The 22,570-nt window shown below is 39.3% G+C and overlaps 1 protein-coding gene and 2 long non-coding RNA genes across 6 annotated transcripts in view; all 3 read right to left on the bottom strand.

Annotated features, from left to right (window-relative positions):
* Positions 1-6,311, bottom strand: part of LOC109726510 — a 17,614-nt gene extending 11,303 nt beyond the window's left edge. Inside the window, exons 1-2 of the long non-coding RNA XR_002220546.1 lie at positions 6,177-6,311; positions 5,786-5,952 (exon numbers count right to left, since the gene is read on the bottom strand). This is a non-coding gene — a long non-coding RNA (uncharacterized LOC109726510). The remainder of the gene's footprint in view (positions 1-5,785; positions 5,953-6,176) is intronic.
* Positions 7,893-12,620, bottom strand: LOC109726517. Its single transcript, XR_002220548.1, has 2 exons — positions 12,165-12,620; positions 7,893-8,204 (listed from the first exon to the last, which is right to left on the bottom strand). It is a non-coding gene; the product is annotated as an uncharacterized LOC109726517 (long non-coding RNA).
* LOC109706596 lies at positions 14,157-20,856 on the bottom strand. Of its 4 annotated transcripts, none has more exons than XM_020227533.1 (9): positions 20,587-20,851; positions 19,161-19,193; positions 16,508-16,655; positions 16,274-16,424; positions 15,791-15,916; positions 15,612-15,692; positions 15,319-15,511; positions 14,975-15,236; positions 14,157-14,599 (listed from the first exon to the last, which is right to left on the bottom strand). In XM_020227533.1, exons 1-9 carry the CDS (start codon positions 20,641-20,643, stop codon positions 14,352-14,354), a joined length of 1,299 nt encoding a protein of 432 aa, XP_020083122.1. In that variant the 5' UTR covers positions 20,644-20,851; the 3' UTR covers positions 14,157-14,351. The 4 variants fall into 4 exon arrangements, with proteins under 4 accessions (XP_020083122.1, XP_020083123.1, XP_020083124.1 ...); XM_020227536.1 differs by lacking the exon at positions 14,157-14,599 and adding an exon at positions 14,606-14,755 and having other exon boundaries at positions 20,587-20,856; XM_020227534.1 differs by lacking the exon at positions 19,161-19,193 and having other exon boundaries at positions 20,587-20,849.

Genomic DNA, 22,570 nt, shown 5'->3' with positions numbered 1-22,570 from the left:
AGTCATGTTCGAAATGGCGTGAGGCTGGGTTGGGCCGAGTCATGTTCGAAGTGGTGTGAGGCCAGGTGGGCCGAGTCACAATCGAGACCCGTGGGCACTGTTTCTGTACGCTTTAATTGAATTGGTTGCGTATTTTTAACAGCTCGAGCTTTTGGGATTAATGGTTAGCGCCAACGATCCGACATTTAAAGCAGCCGATTGTGAGCTCACTGGTGGACAACAGGTTCAATCAATTATAAGGTCCTTACCAGATTCATCTTGGGATCAAATCAAGATTGTGCTGACTCATAATAAAAGTATCAAGACCTTCAACGATATAGCTCGACATCTTGAGTTGAAAGCGGAGCGTAGAGAGGCGAACCGTGCCAATGCACTCGTTGCCCACGGTGGACAGCGCAGAGGCAAGTGGCCTAAGCACAAGTGCCGAAATGGAGAAAATAAATATGCAAAGACTGGGAATCGCGCGCCGAATGAGGGCGGAATTGAGAAGCGCCGCAAAGGCAGGCGTGGAAAGAAAAATTTAAATAAAGTGAAATGCTATAACTGTAGAAATATGGGACACTTCGCTTGTGATTGCACTGAGCCGAAGAAGGTAAATTCCAATTCTGACTATCTTATTTATGTATGCTCGCACGCTTTTGTTGCTCACGCTCTCTTCGATTGGATTGTAGACACAGGAGCAACAAAGCATGTAACGAGAGATCGAGCAGGATATGTGGATTATCGTCAGGTGTCTGCTAGCAGCCATTATGTCATGATGGGAAACGGCACTGAGGAAGAAGTCTTTGGAATTGGCGCATACCAACTTAGATTGTGCAATGGTCATTATTTGATATTACATGATGTGCTGTATGCATCGAACATCCGATGTAATCTACTGTCAGTTTCAGCTTTACTTAGATTAGGTTTTTCTTTTCAATTTACGGATACTCAATTAGATATTTATTTGGGCAAGGACTTTTATGGTAATGGTTGTTTAAAGAATGATTTCTTTGTCTTAGATTTGGACTTGGATTTTATTAATCATAACAATAATTCTGCTTTATTAGTTTCTTCTGATATTGTATCTGATTCTATCAAATGGCATGTGAGATTGGGTCACATTGGACAAGAAAGAATGGCTCGACTAGCTAGAGAAGGCCTGTTGGGGTCACTCGCTAAGCTTAGCCTACCTCATTGTGAACCATGTTTAGCAAGAAAAACCTGCAGAAAGCCTTTTGGTAAGGCACGTAACTCATCCATTGGAGCTAGTTCCTTCAGACATATGCAGACCTATGATGTGAGAGCACGCCATGGCGCGTACTATTTCCTCACTTTCATTGATGACTACTCCCGTTATTGTTCGGTATATTTGTTGTCTCACCGTTCAGAAGCTTTAGATTATTTTAAACGCTTCTTAGTGGAGGTTGAGAACCAAACAGAAAGAACTCTAAAAGTTCTACGTACTGATAGAGGACGAGAGTATTTATCAGACCAGTTCAGGGAACTATGTGAGGAAAAGGGAATACGCAAATAGTTAACTATTCCCGGTACTCCGCAACAAAATGGTGTTGCAGAGAGGAGGAATAGGACACTTTTGGAAATGGTTAGGTCAATGATGGCGCAAGCCAACCTCCCAATTAATTTTTGGGGTGATGCGTTGTTGACTGCTGCCTATATACTTAACCGAGTGCCCTCTAAGTCAGTTCCTTCAACTCCCTATGAGTTATGGCATGGAATAAAGCCAAATTTGGAAGGCTTACGACCATGGAGATCGGCAGGATATGTGCATAATACTTTTCATAAATATGGAAAGTTAGGCCCTAGAGCAAATAAACAAATATTTATTAGATATTCTGATTGCTCGAAAAGCTATGTGATGTATGGCAAGCATCCTGATGGAGGAATGACTAAGATAGAGTCGCGCAATGTGGATTTTCTTGAGAATGATTTTCCAGACATTGGTGAGATTAAAAAGGATCTTGCACTATACGAGTTGCAAGAACCTAATGGAAATGTCCCATTGTTAGACGAGAATGAGGCACTGAGGCCACATGAAGAAATAGCCCAAAACAATGGGAGTGATCCTATGGTCAGTGGGAGTGTGCCGATTGACCATGGCTCACAAAGTCCATCATTACGAAGAAGTAAACGTGGAGGTGTTCCTCGTCGTCGATTTGAGATTGAAGGGAAATCGTTCATGTGTGCTTCTACGGATGTTGATGAGCCGGCTTCTTATGCTGAAGCTATGAGTTCACCAGTTTGTGATAAATGGCTAGCTGCTATGGAGGATGAGATGAGTTCCATAACTAAGAATAATGTGTGGGAGTTAGTTGATCTTCCATTTGGACGAAAAACTATTGGAAATAAATGAATTTTTAAAATAAAACGGAAGGCAGATGGATCAATTGATAAATATAAGGCCCGACTAGTGGCGAAAGGATACACCCAAAAGGAGGGAGTAGACTATGAAGAGACATTCTCCCTAGTGGTGAGGTTTGCTTCAATTCGCCTGATTCTGGCTATCGTCGCACATTTAGATTTGGAACTATTCCAAATGGATGTGAAGACTGCATTTCTCAATGGAGAACTAGACGAGGAGATTTATATGAATCAACCTCCTGGTTTTATAGCCGAAGGACAAGAGCGCACAGTGTGCCGCTTAAAACGTTCTATTTACGGTTTGAAATAATCATCTAGGCAATGGTATCAACGTTTTCATAGAGCAATTATTTCAATAGGCTTTGTGATGATCGAAGAAGACCATTGCGTGTATGTTAAAAGGGAAGAAAAAAGTTTTCTTATCCTTTCACTATATGTAGACGATATCTTGTTGGCCGGAAATAATATGGAGTTAATAATCACCACACAGGAGTGGTTGTCCTCTACTTTTGAGATGAAGGACATGGGACAAGCGGATTATGTATTGGGAGTCAAGATCCATAGGGATCGATCTCGAAAATTCTTAAGTTTGTCTCAAGAGACTTACATCAAAAGAATTTTGGAGCGATTCCGAATGCATAATTCGAAGCCTATTGACACTCCAATGGAAATGGGTCATTATCTTAGCCTTGAACAGTGCCCTAAAACAGAAGAAGAGAGAAAGCAAATGAAAAAAGTCCCATATACGAGTGTAGTCGGCAGCTTGATGTATGCAATGATGTGTACTCGACCAGACATATGTTTCGCTGTTGGCATGGTTAGTCGATATCAGAGTAATCCTGGTGCAGCACATTGGCAAGCAGTTAAAAGAATTTTCAGATATCTGCGAGGTACTGCGAACCTTGCTCTATGCTATCATGGAGGAGAGCTTAGATTGACGGGATACACAGACGCTGATGGATCCACAGATAAAGATGAACGCAAATCTACCTCGGGATATGCGTTTATATTTGGAGGAGCTGCTATTTCATGGTGTAGCAAGAAGCAACCATATGTCTCCTTATCGACTATAGAATCGGAGTACATTGCATGTACAGCAGCAGTACAAGAGGCTGTTTGGCTAAGGAGATTTATGATAAATTTGAGTGTAACAGCTCATGCTGATGATGCTGTTATTATCTATTGTGACAATAAAGCAGCAATAGCTTATGCCAAGGATCCAAAATATCATGGAAGATCTAAACACATTGAGACTAGATATCACTTCATTAGAGATATAATTGCACAGGGACAGATTGTAATTAAATTTGCATATACTGATGATATGATAGTAGATCCTTTTACCAAACCCCTTGTTAGAAATGTTTTTCATAAACATGTTAAAGGATTGGGTTTGTGTAGGACTTGACTCTTATATATCTTGTATTAATAATTTTGCTAATAAATGTTTTTGATATCTTTTTCAATCATATACATGTTTATTAAATTTTAAATTAGTGCACAATATCTTTGTGAGAATGAATGTCACCAGGCCCTTGATCAGCCCTCTCACACGGGTGATCACCTTGTCGCGAGGAGAGCGAGCAGGATGAGACAAATAACATCACATAAATGCAATTAGTAATGCAGGTGATCCACTTTGCGCTATAAGAGCTAGCGAGTATTTAAATCTTGAATGTCGCCTTAGATGAGTTAAGATGGGACTGTACAAAGTGGACAGTAGAGATGATCCACGACTCTACTCGGCCTGTATGAAGCCGAATGTAAAGAAGACACCATGTAGGTGACTGTCTTGAGGTTTGTTCTCTTGAGTTACAACAAAATCGATATTTGTATGGTGTTTTGAGCGTGACATGTCCTTAGAGGTAGCTCCACTATAGTATACGTTCATACCGTATGTGCAAGATCGATCACTATATTTTAGAGAGTGACGAAATTGATTCCCGTTTCGTCACTGTGTGAGCTTTCGTACCCTTTGAGACTTAGAACCATGTTATGAAGTGGATACTTGATGATGCTACTTTAGCATGATATCCAAGGGCCATGATTGATTCGGTCCAGCGGAACATGTCTAGGAAAGCAGTCAAGTTGAAATGGATTGACATGAGGCATCTAAGGAAAAATTATTTGATAATACACCTATGATTTGTTACTCATTGCCCGGGCGATTATGTTGATATTTGTTGTCAATATAATCATGAGAACAAATACATTAATGAGAGAGATCTAGCTTGCTCTATGGGATTAGAGATGCTATGATCTGGTGTAGTTCATTGATTTGGGGTATAGACGAGATTTGGAGTTGTGGTGTTATGTTAGTTCGGATGGTGGCTTAATATAACACTCCTCACTTATGATTCTTCTCGTTATTGATCGCACCAATCATTTCCCATCCGAAGAGCAGAACGAGATGAGAATATATTTGGTATGAGAAAGTATGAAGAAGTATCAAGTGTGTACGAGTGGGAGATGTTAGGATTCGTCCACATTGGGACTTATCTAAAATATTTCTAATCCATATGGGATAAGAAATAAATATTTATAATTATCTGTTATATTCCTAGTCCACTTGGGATAAAGAATAAATCTAACAGATAAATCCTAATCTGTTTAAATCTTTATCTATGTAAGATTTAGTTAGAATATGATTAGGATTAACGTCTCCCTTATGGCCTATAAATACATGAGGTATTGACCATATACGACAGAAAAAAGACAATAAAAAAAAAAGAAGAATCATCTCTCCACAAAAATTCTCTCTTTTGGGTTCGCTATAGGGCACCATCATAAACCCTAGGGATTTGGGCGGTGGGCGGCGATCGACTCTAGTAGCCGGATTGCAACGAGTAAGAACAACGTGCAACAAATTGAGACAGGACGTTGGCGGATCAACGAGTTCGTAAAACAAGACGAGATCAGATCCTGGTAATTACAACATTAATTCCGCACCATAAAGAGGTATGTAAAAATCTATGTGATTTTTGCGACGATTGATTTTTGGGTATTTAATTAATTTTATCCAACAATGGCTAAGCATGTAATAGCTCACAGTATATGTGACTATCACAGAACATCTAGTACATACTACATGTATAATCTCAACACGGTGTTATAGTTCTCTACATGTACAACAGGTTACACCCAAACCATAGTTCTATCACTAGGTTCATGATCGACACGTAGCACAATGACACCTAGTATTTCACTATGTTTTCTACGTCCAGACAACCTACTAGTTCTTGTATCTCTAGGGTTCAAAAATCATGCATCATAAGTATAAAGTTCTCAATTGCAATTGTTTATTCATTACCTTGGGAAGCATACAATTCATATGGAAAAGGATAACTTAAGTCCTATGATACATAATCACATATTCATGCATTTATGTTCAATGAATAGAGTTAGACATAGGGATAAATCAAACCATTTCAAAGAGCACCATCCACTTTAGTTAATTACCAATTGCTAGGATGTTAAAGCAATTGGCTCTCTGATGTCGATTCGGCACGCTTCAAGCCTAATGAATGAAATTTCTCAAATTCCTCTAATCGGACGTTGTAATCTTGTCGTAATCCAAATCGGAGTTGTCTCCTGCGTCAAACTATCTTACAATTAGGGATTTACAAGATCAATTTGATTTCAGCACTCTTAGGGACAAAAACCCCAATTCCATACCTTAGGTTTCCAAATCCTCAAGAACACCCAAAATCATGGTGAACCCTTTGATTAAACTAGTTTAGAAACACCTAGGGATCTCAAATATCTCATTTACAAAAGATTTAACTAAAACTCTAATTCTAATTCATAAATCTCACCTTAGTCACAATAGTCAAGAAGCTTGATCCACCATTAGAGAGTTCTTCCAAACTTCTCCAATTTGAAGCTACCAAAATCTCCAATATTTCCTCTTTTGATGGAGGGGTTACAAGAGAAAGAGAGAGAGAGCTGTTAAAGAGTAAGGAAAAAGGGTTTAGATAAAAAGAACGGGTTTTTTTTTTTTCTCTTGTATGGGTAGAAGACAAAAGAGAGAGTAGAAGAGCTAGATCTTATCCTTAAGCCCCAACATAGTTACAACTTAACCCCTCTTATTCAATAAAATTTTCACTCAACCCATAACTTTTGCTTCTAAACTTTCTCCAATAATCTCATACACCATTTTCTCCGTACTTTATTCAATTTAGCCAAAGTTCAGAAAAGTATACTGGAATTCAATACACTACATAATTTCTATCTTAAATTAAAAAATTATCATTTATATCTAGTTCAACTATTTTTTACTACACCATGAATTTATTTTTTATTCATTCGTCTCATAATTTAAATTTAGATGTCCAATTTTTAATAGATTGTAGGATTGAAAAATATGATAGAAAAAGTTGTTGATAAATACATATATATTAATTGACCAATGCATAAGGGTTAAGAAAAAATTACTTCTAAAAATTTAGGGACCACTTATACCAAACTCAAAAGATTGAAGGCTGAAACAATACCCAATATAAAGTTGAGGGACTAGTGCTGCAATTTATCCACATATAATTCCTTCTGAAAATACTTCAAATTTAAAGGGTTGAAAAGATACCCGATATAAAGTTGAGAGACTAGTGCTGCAATTTACTGTAAGACCTATAGAATAAACAGTAGAAGTAATTAGTAAAAAAATGGGGAGAAAAGTAGCAACTTTACTTAGTAGAGGCGAGATAAGCGACAACCGCAAGGTCGAAAAGAGTGAGCTCGGGAGCTGATCAGGCCGGAGGTGCTTAGGGAGATCTCCAGCCAGCCGTCGGAAGAGGAGGCATGAGAAAGTTAGGGCATCCTCCGAAATAGGGAAGGAGGAGAAGATCAGAGCGGAGAAGTAGATACACAAAATCTGGAGTCTGGGCGAAGTAGTAATACTTCGGAGACTTGCGAGTTGGAGGACCAAAACTCTGGATCGAGGGGAAATGGCGGACCCAAAACCCGCTATTCGGAGAGTTGAGAAGAGGAGGGGTCCGCTAACCCGCGTCCGACTACTAGGATGCTTTGGACCGGCTGAACCCAACTAAGGCCCAAGCCCCCACTGAATTGCAGCCCAACAAGTCCACACCTCTTTTTATCACTTTTGCGATACAACCCTCATAGAATAGCTATTTTTATTTCAGTACGAATCACTAGGCAATATAAGTGCCAAATTATGCTGTAAACAAAAACATATAGAATATAGTAAAGTTTCTTCTTCGCAATTCTCTTCCTTCCATCCCCTGTCTCATCTTTTTCTCGTACCTTCACCTCTCTTTCTCCTCTTTAACCCTCTCTTCCCTTCTCGCTCTCAACTCAGCCGACTAGCATTATCGGAGGCAATTTTGCCATTGTAACGCCATTATCCTCCCCGCTATCCTTGTCTCGGCAAAATCTCGTCATCGTCGGGTTGCAGGTTGTCCGGGATGTTACAAACTGATATTAGAGCGGCTAGATCTTAGGGTAGCCAACTTATTATGGACGGAGTCATACTGCGGGCATCTAGCATTCAAGGGAACCGCACACCAACAGAGTGCATCAAGTGTTCGATAATATTACTAGCCAACCAACCATTGGGAAGAAAAGACAGAACAAATTTAAATTCACATCCAGAGATATAGAGATGGTAGGGGCCAAAAGAATGAAGGATCTAAGCGACCAAGTTAGTTCCCTCGAAGAGCGCCTAGAGCACCTGAGCACGGACCATGAGACAAGGATCAATAGGTTGCCTCATCAGTTAGCGGAGTCGAGAGAAGAAGAGCAAAGGCTGCACGCGGAGTTGTTGAGGATGATATCCGCTCTGCCGTCTCAACTCAAGGCCGCCCATAGCTCCATAGGGAGCAATCCTGCAGGAAGAAGTCAAGAGAATATCAGAGCGGTAAGTAGCAACACACCTGTTTATATCCGAGATAACAAGGGTAAAGGAATTCTACCGACGCCACTGCCAATGTAGGTGATCAAGGAAGAATAGATACCACCTTGGCCGACAAGAACTCAAGGGCCTCATCAACAGTACCTTTCTTATCCCAAGTTAGAATTTTCTTAATTCAACGGCAAGGATCCTAAAGGGTGGTTGTAGAATTGCGAATAATATTTTGACCTTTATCAGATTCCTCGACCTCAATGGCTAAGGGTGGCTACTAAGCACATTATAGGGAAGGCGCCCACTTGGAAGCAAGGATACTTTATCAATCGACCTGGGGTGAGTTCGGAGGAGTTTTCAGAAGCCATCTGTAAGCGATTTGCGAATGTCAGGGAGCGCTATTTGATTTGTGAATTTGGCAACCATAAACAACTCAGGTCTATTGAAAAATACCAAGAAAGGTTTGAGGAGTTGAGATCACAGATATTACAATACAACCCATATCTTGACGAAGAGTTCTTCACAGCATGCTATATCAATAGATTGAAGGAGGAACTAATGCCCTTTATGAATATATCGCATCCAACCACGCTGGAGGATGCTTTTGGGCTGCTAAATTACATGACAGGGCCCTCATAGTAATGCATAGGAAGCATAAGCCAACTAGCAAGGTACCAGGAAAAAACTACACGACATTCTGTGGAGCCAGAGCTCCTGCAGGAGCAAGTCCGATCAAACCCAAGGAATCTAACAAGGTGCCAACTCAAGGTATATCCTGGGATTCAAACCACTTGCACTAGGAGCGCAGGAGGTTGATGGAACAACGAAGGGCAGCAAACCAATGTTTTAAGTGCAGCGAAAGATATCACCCGGGGCATCAATGCAAGAACAAGTCCCTATTCAGTATGCCAGCCGAGGACAATGTACTGAAGGTGTATGATGAGGAGTGTCTGATTGAAGAAGAAGAAATCGAACATGGGAAGGAGGCAGAGGACTCCCCACCAGAGGAGACTGAGGAAGTGGGCTTATCTTTTAATGCTCTTAGTAGAGAAAACCAACAACAGACCCTCCAAATCCAAAGAGAAGTAGGAAACAAGATCTTGAAGATACTGGTAGACATTGGAAGCATGCATAGCGTCCTGGATTTTAGAGTGGCTAAGGAGGTGAAGGAAAGGTTGAGTCAGCAGCACCATTGCTGTTCACTGTTGCTAACAGCCACAAAATAATGAGCAAGCTGAGATGCCCGGGATTCACTTGGAAGATGAATAGTCAACCCTATAAGGCTGACTTGAGAATAATCCGACTCGAAGGCTCTAGTGTGGTGCTTAGGATAGACTGGTTACGGATGTGTGGCAAGGTTACTTTCGACTACACCAACAATACGGTGTCGTTCGATAAGGACGGACAGCAACTAATACTCAAAGGACTGGCAGAAGGAAATAAATTAAAGATGCTCACTGCCAAGGAATGGTACAAGGACTGCTAGGAAGGGGTCTTCTGCGCCATAGTGAGAATTATGCAAGTCAACAAAAGACAAGAGCCGATGGTACCCGAGAAGATCCAAAGAGTGCTACAGCGATACGACGATGTGTTCAAGGAACCAAGGGAGTTACCTCCAAGAAAGAGGTAAGACCATAGAATTTCATTACAACGGGACACCCACCCAGTCAACATTTGACCATATCGCTAATCGTACAAGCAGAAAAACAAAATCGAAAGGCAAATCAAGAAGATGTTGGAGTCGGCTATCATTCAACCTAGCACGAGTCCTTATGCGCCCCCCGGTATTGTTAGTTAAGAAGAAAGATAATTCATGGAGGTTTTGTGTGGACTACCAGCAATTAAATAAGGCCACTGTGAAGGATAAATATCCTATCCCTTTAATTGATGACCTATTAGACGAATTGGGTGGTGCTTCCTATTTTTCTAAGATCGATTTAAGAGCCGGATATCAACAAATTAGAATGAAACCGGAGGATATTTATAAAACCGCCTTTCGGACCCATTCGGGCCACTATGAATTCTTGGTAATGCCATTTGGACTGACCAACGCACCAGCGATCTTTCAATCAATAATGAACAATGTTTTTGCGGAGTACCTTAGAAAGTATGTGTTGGTTTTTTTGACAACATATTGATCTATAGCAAGAGTCTCGAGGAGCATAAGGAACATTTGGGCAAAGTGCTGGAGACCTTGCGCGAGCATCGACTCTACGCCAAGAGATCAAAATGTTACTTTGGCCAAAGGAACATGGAATATTTAGGCTATATTATCACCCCGGAGAGAATGGCTACGGACCCGAAAAAGATAGAGGATGGTGAATTGGCCGACACCAACTTTCCTTAAGGGTCAAGGGGTTCTTGGGTATCACCGGGTGCTATAGGAGATTTATCTAGGACTACGGCAAAATGACCAAACCACTAACAAAATTGTTAAGGAATGACCAATTCAAGTGGAGTCCGGAAGTACAACCACTTTTGAGAAACTGAAGAGGACCATCACTTAAGCGCTTGTACTAGCGATGCCCGATTATACCAAACCTTTCACTATAGAGATGAACGCATGTGGACAGGGACTGGGAACGGTGCTATCGTAAGGAGGGCGACCGATCGCTTACATTAGCAAGGCCATCAACCCACGGAATATAGGGCTATCGACCTACGAGAAGGAGTTCCTAGCAATATTGTTGGCGATGAATAAATGGAAGCACTACCTCCGCCCACGACAGTTCATAATCAAGACGGACCACCAAAGTCTCAACCACTTATTAGAGCAGAAGATTACCACGGCTTTTCAATAGAAAGGGATGGTTAAGCTTATGGGCCTCGACTACGTGATACATTACAAAGCAGGTAAGAAGAATAGAGCTGCGGATTCGTTATTTAGAAGGGGGATTGAAGGAGCCACAGCTGCTGTCACGGCGGCGATCCCTAGTTGGGTAACAGAAGTGACTGCCAGCTACAAGGATGACGAGAAGTGCAAGCAGATAATTGCCAAATTGCGGTTACAGCCCACACCACACTCGCAATACACCTACACCCAAGGCTTGTTACGATACAAGGAAAGGATTTACATGGAGGACCAAGGTGACATCAAGGAGAGAATATCGAGCCAGTTGCACTCGTCGGCCCTGGGAGGCCACTCGGGGGCGTGGCACACCTACAAAAGACAAACAATACTTTTGCTGGCCAGGTCTCAAACAAGATGTAGAAAACTACACCAAGAACTGCACGGTTTGCATACAAAATAAAGTGAACGGTCAACCCTACGCTGGTTTACTTCCACCCTTGTCGGTTCCTACAAGGGCATGGCGAGAAATTACTATGGATTTTATTGAAGCCCTACCAAAATTGGAAGGCAAAGACACAGTGTTAGTGGTGATAGACCTACTCACCAAGTATGCCAAGTTCCTCTCCTTGACCCACCCCTTCACAGCCTCAAGCGTCGCGAGAGCCTTCCTCGACACAGTCTATAAACTGCACGGGTTGCCCAGAACGATACTGACAGACCGAGACAAGGTGTTCACAAGTCAGATATGGCAAGAAATATTTAAACTGTTGGGAGTTAAATTGTTAATGAGCACAACCTACCACCCATAAACCGACGACCAATCCAAGAGGCTAAACCAGTGCCTCGAGACTTACCTCCGTTGCATGTGCTCTCATCAGCCACATACATGGCATAAATGGCTTAGTATGGTGGAATAGTGGTATAACACCAATTACCACAACTCGCTGGGAACAACACCCTACCAGGCTCTCTACGGACATCTGCCGCCCAATGGTTTGGTTGTGAATTTAGGAATGGAAACATCACATACAATATAAGAGTGGGGAAGGGAACAAGAAAGGATGACCCGACTACTCAGGGAAAGACTGCTAGAACCCCAAAACCGCATAAAGTAGAATACCGACAAGTAGGAGAGTAGGAGAGTATGTATACCTAAAGCTGCAACTTTATCGGTAAGTGAGCGTCGCAGTTAGGCGAAACCTGAAGCTCTTCGTGCGATACTCCGGACTTTTTAAAATCATGGAGAAGATTGGAAAGATGGTGTATCGACTGCAGCTACCAGAAGAATCCAAGATCCACTCGGTGTTCCATGTATCATTGTTGAAAAGAAGCCCCCCCAACGAACTCACCAGTAACCCTAACGGTGCCCTTGGTCGGGGGAGATGGTCAGCTGCTCGCATAGCCGGAGTGAATATTGGAGAGGCGCATGATGAAGCAAGGGAACAGAATAGCTAGCCAAGTGCTGGTGAAGTGGGAAAACTTGGACGAAGGAGCAGCCACTTGGGAGGATTACTAGTTTCTTAAGTCCCAGTTCCCGAAGTCCCAGTTCCCGAACTTTGATTCGGAGCACGATCCGTGAGGCCACAAGTCTTCTGAAGCGGGGAGGAGTTGTAAGACCTATAGAATAAACAGTAGAAGTAATTAGTAAAAAAAGGGGGGGGGGAGCAACTTTACTTAATAGAGGCGAGATAAGTGGCAGCCGCAAGATGGAAAAGGGTGAGCTTGGAGGCTAATCAGGTCGAAGGTGCTTAGGGAGACCTCCAGCCAGCCGTCGGAGGAGAAGGAGGAGGAGACATGAGGAAGCTAGGGCATCCTCCGAAACAGGGAAGGAGAAGAAGATCAGAGCGGAGAAGTAGATACACAAAATCTGGAGTCTGGGCGAAGTAGTAATTCTTCGGAGACTGGCGGGTCGGAAGACCAAAACTCTAGATTGGGGGGAAATGTTGAGAGGAAGAAGTGCCCCCAAACCCGCGTTCGACTACGAGGATGCTTTGGTCCGGTCGAATCCAACTAAGGCCCAAGCCCCCACTGAATTGTAGCCCAACCAGTCGACACCTCTTTTTATCACTTTTGCGATATAGCCCTCATAGAATAGCTATTTTCATTTCAGTACGAATCACTAAGTAGTATAAGTGCCAAATTATGATGTAAACAAAAACATATGGAATATAGTAAAGCTTCTTCTTCCCAATTCTCTTTCTTCCTTCCCTTGTCTCATCTTCTTCTCCTACCTTCACCTCTCTTTTCCCTCTTTAATCCTTTCTTCCCTTCTCGCTCTCAACTCAGCTGACTAGCATTATCGGAGGCAATTATGCCATTGTAACGCCATCATCCTCCCCGCCATCATCGNTTCCCCTTTTTTACCCGAATCCAGTAGAAGCAATCCAGCTCGGGCGCCCCTCATCCTCCCCGCCGTCCACGTCTCAGCAACATCTCGTATCGACGGGTTGCGGGTCGTCCAGGGTGTTACATTTACCCACATAAAATTTCTTCTAAAAATACTTCAAATTTAAAGGGTTGAAACGACACCCGATATAAAGTTGAGGAACTAGTGCTGCAATTTACCCACATATAATTCCTTCTGAAAACACTTCAAATTTTAAAGAGCTACAGTACAAGCCAAGAAACTCTCATCTCCTCCGCACCAAGAACACCACCACCACCACCACCACCACACCACACACCACCCCCCCCCCCCCCCCCCCCCCCNTCCTCAATTCTTAATGGTTAAAAAAATGTTCTTCTTTAATAGCACTGTTATAGTCGAAACCATGAGAACAAAAAATTGTAATCAAACTTAAAGTTCAACACAATCAACTGCAATTAATCTAAATCTTTCCATAGGTAATGCGTTCCAAGCGAACACCAGAAGTTATCACTTGCGATAAGCTAACATTTAATTGCAGAATTTGATCTCTGAAGTTCAAGACGAATTTTGGTTGCAGTAACAGTCTAAACACAGAAGAAGATTGACCATGATTCCCTTAAGTCTACAGAACTTCAGTGTTTCAAATTTCTTTAGGAGTCCGACTTGGAAACCGAAAAACTAGAATAAAAAAAGAACATCTAACTATAATGCTAACAATGCGGAGTTAATTGTTACGCAAATCAATCTTTACTGACTAAAATGCTAGATGTTGAATCTATAAGAACGAAATTAAAATCAGAATCAAACTTGAGTGCTTTATACATTAGTGATCGATGTTGATGTTTTCATTAGATGATGTGTTCTATAAGAAAACCTGGAGCCATCAAAAGATCAACAGGAAAAAAAAAAAAAAAACTGGTACACTTTTAGGAACAGCACAGGGAAACGTGGGTTGGTAGGTTAAACGCATATTATAAAGAGGCTCTAAAGGAAAGTGACCAAACATGGATCAGGCCTTTCTTGTTTCCAGTATATATTTCGTTCCGATCCTCGTTGTAGAAGACCACAGTCACATCTTCAAGAGCTTCCCTTATAGTGCTCCTGATGGTAGACCGGCCGGGGTTGCCCTGGTTGAGAGGCGCGATCTGTAGAGATGGATCACGGGGACAGATCTTGGCAACACACTTCCCGCTGAGGATGTGACTCATGTTGATAGATCCTATAGGAGAAGCTGTGAGGGTTTCTTTGTAGATCATAAAATCAAATGTTTTAGTTTAAAATGGCCTGCTGGCATGTTCTGAACTTCCGCAGAACCGTTGAGTAAAGCTATTTAAAAAGCACATGCAGCTTTTTCCTTGCTGTCGTTCCCCAACATCTCGCAACACCAGAAACAGAAGTTTCAATTTAGAGCTTCTACATTTGATATTCGAGAGCTTAATTTAACTTCGGGCCAAAACAAATGGTCCATGGCTTCTTGTTTGCCAAAACAAGCAGCAATTGCATTTTAAAGTAGAGCAGCTGTTTATCAGAAGCCCAAGCTAAAAAGGCAGAAAGTAATAGCAATGATTTTTCAGTTAATCAAGAAATTAAATACCTTCCCTCTCGTCTTCGCTTTCAGCCTTGCAGTATGAGATTATCAGGTCCTGGTTGCTAGTGATGTAAATGTTACTAGCAATGCAATCAGGTTGCCCAAGCACATGGTCTTCAAAGGAGGTGACAAGCTCTCCCTGCAAATTCCAAACTGCGGCAGCCCCGTTCCGGACTGTTAAGAAAAGGTCGTTCTCATAGAGGAAAATGAACGCAGAGGGGGTCATGAAATCAGTCCTACTGACTTCTACCAGCTCTGAGTTCCTCACCTGCTCCAAGAATTATAATATGCTTCTTAAATTTAAAAAGAAAAAAAATCAAGAACAAGAAAGATAAAGATTAACAGCCCACGTCGAGAATCTGGAGGTTCTCATTCTCTTGCTTGACCAATAGTTTCTCGTTGAACTGCTCGATGAAATCAATTTTCTTGTTGCGGTGAAGTAAGTGATTGAAAGATTTCAGCACTGTTCCATCTTCAATTGATAATATTTTGAGTGGAACATAGCCAGGAGTTCTCGAGTATACTAACAGCATGATGCCTGGGCTGTTCAAATGCATGATTTTCGAATATCAGATTATGAAAAGAAAAGATTCAGATGCATAAAATAATCTACATGCATGTTTAATGAAGAAGGGAACCAAACCTTATTTTGATGTCCTGAATATTCTTCTCCGACATGGAGTACAAGAAGTTATAGTTCTTCAGGTCAAACACTTTGTAACTACTGTAAGCATGCCAAACAATTTGTAAGCACTGTAAGCAAAAAAATAAATCAGATGGATTAGGGTTTGTAAAGAGAAAAGCATCAAGAGGGTGACTTACCCATCCTGTGCTGAATATGTAAGAACTTTGCCATTGACATCATCAAACTCAACAAAACCAGGCCATTTTAATGATTCGGTCTCAAAGAGAGAATAACCAGCATCTAGCTGGTTTCTTCTGATATATCTGGCAGAGTCCAAAAAATTAGTCATAGTAAGAACTGCACGGAACTGAATTAGAAAGGAAAAACTTAAGTTTATGGATTTAGGTATTAGCAACATAGAAACGTTTGTCATGGTACAATTTCCATAGTTACCAAGAAAACCATGCAAAGGTTGACCCTAAAATCACACACTACAAGCTAATAATTAAGGTAAGAAAGTCAACATGTATCTTCAGTTGTTTAGGACTTATCAGAACCTTTACACACACATTGTGTAGATAAATGTATGTGCACATATGTACATTATTGTGTGAACTATACACAAGAAGAATTAAGTTTGCTTGAAAACTTCAGCGTTCACATGGAAGTACATTTCTTACTCTATTGGAGTGGTCCGGCATTTCAAGGAACTGAAACTGTCTGACGCATAAACGGAAACCGTGATGAGAGAGTCATTATTCTTATTATAAAATAAGCTCCTGATCACTTCATCGGGGCTTATGTTCAAGAAGCATATACGCTTATTTGTTGCTATCAACAAAAAGAAAAAAATCCGAATTAGAACTAGAATAAACAAAAGAGTCAACAGGAAACTAGAAAAGCATCAGACTTACTCCGGCTAAAAGCAGCACAGAGACCAGATTGTGCTAAAGCAAATATAACATCCTTTGCTGCAACAATCTCAATGATCTTGGACCTCTTTTTCAGAAATTGTAATTTGAGAAACCAATTGAAATTGTCATCATAAATGTCAAATTCCTCCTGCATTAAACAACACAAAATCATATTAAAAGAATTTACTAAACATTGTTGTAATCAGAACTGTATCATAGAAGATATGTAAAATTATGATGAAGGTACATGAATGACAAAAGCATGATCCATTTTGTAGAAGAGAATCAGACCATGCTTTAATTTCAGCATTTCTAAGAGGAGCAATGCATTAACGTATAAATATAACTATATGAGCAAATATGACTTCCACAACCCTAAATTTAAAAATTACCCAAATATGAACTGCACTGAATTCATCCTTAACAAAATTTAACTATATGGATAAGACACTTCATAATTGAACTTTAACTAGAAATAACTCAATCTCAAACCAAGAACTGAGATAAAAAGTGATGTAGATAGTGATGCAGCATATAAATCACAGTTTATTTTCGAATGCAATTTTCTTTTATTTTGTAGGTTTATGTTTGATTTGGACTTAACTCATTTAGTTTTAGTTGGTTTAGCTAATCCAAACCCTTTTCTCCAATAAACAAAAAAACTATTCCAAAAAAGACCTTTGAATTCCCAAAATTGCTTCGTCTTCTATACATGACCCTTGAGTGACCGTTATGTTGAAAACGAAAGGACAGTAATTTATTATAGGAGGGCTCTCAACACTATAAATACTTGGTTTTTGAAGCCTTAAGGAATATATTTTGATGAATAGAAAATTATACTTTTACTATTTATCCTTGGTGTTCTACTTCCCGATGAGATCATCAACGCTTCTTCCTCGTGCTGAGATCGTCTTTTTCCTCAATTTGTTCGTTGTCGCTTTTTCCTCATGACAAGATCAACTTCTACTTCTACCCCTCCTCTTCTTTCGAGTCACTACCTCATCTTCTTCTTTCCCGTGACCAAAGTTCTACCTTTAGTGTACCGCTCTCCTCGTCGATCGTGGATCCCCCGCAATCATGTGAACAGTGCACTTTTTGTATCTCTCATCTCCTAATATCCTATTATTCCCTTTCAATCTAGCCTTCCACCATTACCAACCATATTTGTCAAACAACCAAATCTAAAAGCTTTAAGTTTGATAAAGCTGAATTTACCTTTTGGAACTATTATATATGCTTTCAGTTGATTGTTATTATCTCATATATTGAAGTTCATCATCATCTTAGTATTTCTTCAATTCGAATTTAATTTTTGTCTGGTTGAAATTTTTGCTTCATTGCTTTAATTATAGTAAAGTTCGTCGGAATCGATAAATTAAACCTTATTTATTTCAAGAAATACTTTTAAACAAAAGCAAACTTGAAAATTCAATTTTGGCAACCTTTCGGTTTGCATAAGATAGTAGCACAAATTGCAGCAATAACACTGACAGGAATGCATGCTTATGTTAAAATTTATTCCATCTAGTGAGAGTTTTTTTTTTGAAAAAAAAAAAGAGACAGCCAGGAGGCTGCCGAGCAGCCAATCATAATACACAGACTCGATAGTTATCCTAATCCAGAGATATTGAATATAGAGCATTGAGAAATAAATACACCAACTCTAAAGCAAACAAGGTCAGTCTTCATTAAAACATCTCTCTAAAGCAATTAACGGAGAAACTATTCTTTGTTTAATACTACTACAGTATAATCCTCGAAATTAACAGGGTATAATAACACTGACCAATATATGCAATCTATGGTGAACTTGGGAATTTTCATGCTATCTAATTTAAACATAAAGTGAAAAGAAACATAATCTCTGTTACGTATCCATAATGTCAAAACAATGTAAGATGACATGACATGCTAACCGTGAATGAAGAAAGCTCAAACGGGGTGATGATAAGGAGATGAAGCTTGACAATCTAAGACAAAAGAAAGTGAAGAATACAAAAACTTAACGATCCAATAGTTCAACCTGACAAACACGAGTAGTTAAACCTAAGTTTTCTAAGGTACAGAAGAAAAAGTTTCAAAATCGTATATTCAAACTAAAAGACTGTAATTCTGGATTTAAAGTGAACCCAATGAACGAATTGTGAAGCTCACATCCTAGAGCAGCAAGATATAATAAATGACGGAATTTTGAAATATCAAAATTAAAAGTTTAGGATGATTTCAAAAAGGTTGACAGCTTTTGAACTAAGGAAAAAAAAAAAAAGTTTCAGAATTTCCTGGACCTAGTTGATCTAGAAATTAATGTATCATGACAGTCTAATAAGTCTACATTGTCAGATATGCATTGATTAATAAAATATAATAACTATGAATATACAGAACTTCCTGAAGATTGAACTGTCATACCATTTTGAACCAAGAAAGTTAGCACATGGTTATATCCAGGTATTGCCATCTCATAGGCAGCTTTGTTTTTATTCCCTATAAAATTGTGGTTCTCATAATAACTCTGCATCAATTCTTTATCTCACACAGCAGCTTTGCAAATCATAAAAGGATACTTATAAATACTTTTATGAATCATGGCAATTGCTGAACCACCAGAAAATTATCACAATCATAAACTTCCTTCTTTTTTTCCATTTTATACCAATTTTTCTCGGTCATCATCTTCCAAAGCCGGCTGGAATAGCAAAAGGAACAGGTCAATGCCATATCTTGACGTTCTCGACAGCTATGTTTCACAACTTTTGAGGGTGCCTTACAGAGATGAATCATGCATTGCAAGAACAAATGCTAGAACCAATGCAGTTGTCAAGATCTTTTACCGGTTTGCATATTTAAATAACATTTACTTTTGAAGGAAAATTCCTACAGGTAATTCTGGATAGCATCTTTTAATGACAGTCAGATTAAAACGAAACCTTCATGACCAAAGATACGAAAGTGATGATAGATCATTATCAGTCTTTGCAACCACATAGGTAAAAAAAAAAAAAAGAAGATGCTTCACTGTGCAATACGAAGTCCCTGTCAGTTATGGATTTTTTTTATTTTAACCCTTTAAAAATTTATAATTGGCCAAATAACCTTGTAAAAAATTATTTGTTCAAATAACCCTATTTTAACAACTCACTGTCGGGTATTGAAAGACGGTCCATCATTTACCGCCTTTAATGAAATTTAGAAGGCGGTAAATTATTCACCGTCTTCTTTTTTCTATTAGAGATAGTAAATGATTCCAGTAAATGATTCACCGTGAATGATTTATCCTTTTTTTCTATGCCCATATATAATATTAACAACCACAAATCACATATAATTCTAACAACTTAAAATATCCTAACAATCTATCCATATAATTTTAACTATAAATAAAATTTAATAATCCTCATACAATCTTAACAATCACAACTTATAAAAAAAAAAAAATAACAATATGAAAACGGCGAATCATTCACTACTTTCTGAAAGAGGTGAATAATTCACTGTTTCTCAGGTTAGTTGGCCAAATAAAATTTTAAAAGAATTATTTGGCAAATGAGAAATTTTAATAGGGTTACTGTGAAAAAAAAGTCCTTCAATTATCCAGTCTGATGAATTATTAAGAAGCCTCTACTGGGCTCATCTTGCCAGTATCTTTGCCCTAAATTTATCATCAATCTACCGACAGAGTTCGGTACCACACCAAATCTTACAATGACTGTAAACCCATCTTACCATGCAAATATGATTAGATGAAAACCCTAACTTATCCACCAAATCGATACACAGTTCGAATACGAACCTGTAACCCTAACTAAAAACCATTCATTTTGCTCTACATCGAAAGATTCGACTTTCACCTAACGAACAAGCTAAATGCAAGAGTCCAAATTAAACATAATCATATCGTAAGCCATAGATGCCGATCTTCATAAAACCATAGCCACAAATCTACAAAACTCATCATACGCCAAACCCTACCGAATCCGGAGCCCCAAGCACACGATCTTCGACGATTCGAACCAAACAACAAGAAATCGAATGAACAGGAACTCAAATTACGGCGAAATGGAGGGCGCGGGAGCACGGACCTGGAGCTGGAAGTTGCGGAACTTCTCGGGCACGCTCGAGGAGGCGACACGGGCCATGCGATTTTAGAGCAAAGAGAAGAAGGGATCGTGTGGGATTTACTCCCCTTTTTTTTAGGTTCAGGTGTATAAGTAGCACTTCTCTCAATCATATAGAATTTATTATTACCAGTGGTCTAAAAACTTATACAATTAGGTTTAGGGTTTGTGAGAGAAAAAGGCAGGGATGATAATTGGATTTATGGTTTAGTAAGGTGGAAGAAAAGGAGAGAGGGTGAAAAAAAGAGACAGATTCCTTTATTAATAGATAACAAGTCGATGAACCGAGTCCAGACAAGAAAAAGCGAACCGACACAAAGGATGGGACGCGAAAGCCCCTTTTGTCATTTTCAAGGATAGAACACAACAGGCAAAGCATACAGCACACACCACACAGCACAATCTTTAGACTCCCCGAAAGTCACCCTCTGTTTCCCCTTTTTTTCTTTTTTTTCTTTCAAGGACAAGAATGAGACCCGCAAAGCCCGAGGAGCCCAGCTTTAGGGTTCCCCTTTCATGATCTGTATTTGAAGAGATGGATGAGCATTGCCAATGCATTAAATTAGTGTTACTACTTGTTTTTACATTAGACCATTGGCATTTGATTAAAAAAGTATGACTTAATTACTTTATTGTAGAATTTTTAAAAATAAAATAAGCATATTTTTATATCAGGAAAGAAGGAAAAAAAGTACAAGTGTTTCTAAAACTTAAAAAAAAAAAAAGAGAATATAAATATAGTAGCCCTCGAAGCTTGAAAAATCTCCGACCTAATTATCAATTAAGCTCATGAATGTTAAGCTCAAAATATAAAAAAAATAGAGAGAAGAAGATGGACAAAATTAATCATTCAGACTGCATCTCTGGTCCAACTGTCATCCTTCAACTCACAGCGAAATGTCCCGCTCATCAAGTCCGTCAAGCTCCCGGTCGAAAGAAAAATATAATCAGTGATGCCGAGTAGATTAAAGAAAAGAAAATTTTGAAGTGAAGAGTGAAGTAAGGAGATGAAAATCTAGACGATTGTAGAGTAGGTCGTAGAAAATGTAATGATAATATTGTAGAAAATGATAGCAAAGTAAACAAACAGCCAAACCTATTAGTTGGATTTTGGCTAGCTACCCAGCTAAATTCAGGATAAAAGGTTAGAGCGGGAGGAGCATGGAGAAGGAAAGCTTGGTCGAGAGGGGTAGACAGAAAATAGAAGTTTGAAAGAAACAGTCTTGGAAAAAACAGTGCTAATTTGATTGGTAGCTAATACTATTTATTTTGTTTTATGAAAATAGTGTTATCAATTTTAAGTAGATCTAGTTTAGTGATGTGTTATATCATCTATATAGTTGGGATTTTTAGAGCTTGGTTTTAGGGAATTTTTTTTCCAAATAGAAGATTTTATTATTCTAACTTGGTTAGAATTTTTTCAAAAAAAAATTTAAAATTTTAAAGAGATCAAGAATTATCTACAAGGAAGATTCAACTAAAGGTGGAGAATATCACTGTAAGATGCATTTGATCTTTTCTTTGTCTAAAATTTTTTGTATTCCTTTGTATGTATTATGGGTAAAAAATAAAGAAAGATATATTTAGTTCAATGTTATGAGGTTTAGGAGGTTAAGAGGGCTCAAGGGCCTTTAGCCTAGGAAAAATAGGGTTTCTAACTATTTTCCATGCTAAAAACAATAACTAATGTGCATGTTGAGTATCATGTGAAGATTGGAATATAGGAGAAATAATAGTGATATTGAACTTAGGGTGTGATAAATAGTAATATTTGAACTCTAAACTAAACTTGAGCTAGAGAAAAAAAAAAAAAAATGTATAATTGAACCTTGTGATGAACCCTAATGAGAACTTAGGGTTTAGCTATGATACAAGCCACGACATTCTGGAAGTTGCAAAATGGGTGATACTGATTATCTTCGATGCCCTACTCCATATTGGGAAATGC

The sequence above is a fragment of the Ananas comosus genome, linkage group 2, assembly GCF_001540865.1.
Source record: "Ananas comosus cultivar F153 linkage group 2, ASM154086v1, whole genome shotgun sequence".
NCBI lineage: Eukaryota > Viridiplantae > Streptophyta > Magnoliopsida > Poales > Bromeliaceae > Ananas > Ananas comosus.
This window is presented reverse-complemented; position numbering and strand designations above follow the sequence as displayed.

What these genes read in the sequence shown, in the direction of transcription:
- LOC109706596 (XM_020227533.1), bottom strand. Translation starts at nt 20,643, where the DNA reads ATGGCCCGTGTCGCCTCCTCGAGCGTGCCCGAGAAGTTCCGCAACTTC. An exon ending in TGCCGGACCACTCCAATAGA is followed by an intron (nt 15,917 to 16,273) that starts GTAAGAAATGTA and finishes GGACTCTGCCAG; the next exon opens with ATATATCAGAAGAAACCAGC. An exon ending in ATTCAGGACATCAAAATAAG is followed by an intron (nt 15,512 to 15,611) that starts GTTTGGTTCCCT and finishes GCATTTGAACAG; the next exon opens with CCCAGGCATCATGCTGTTAG.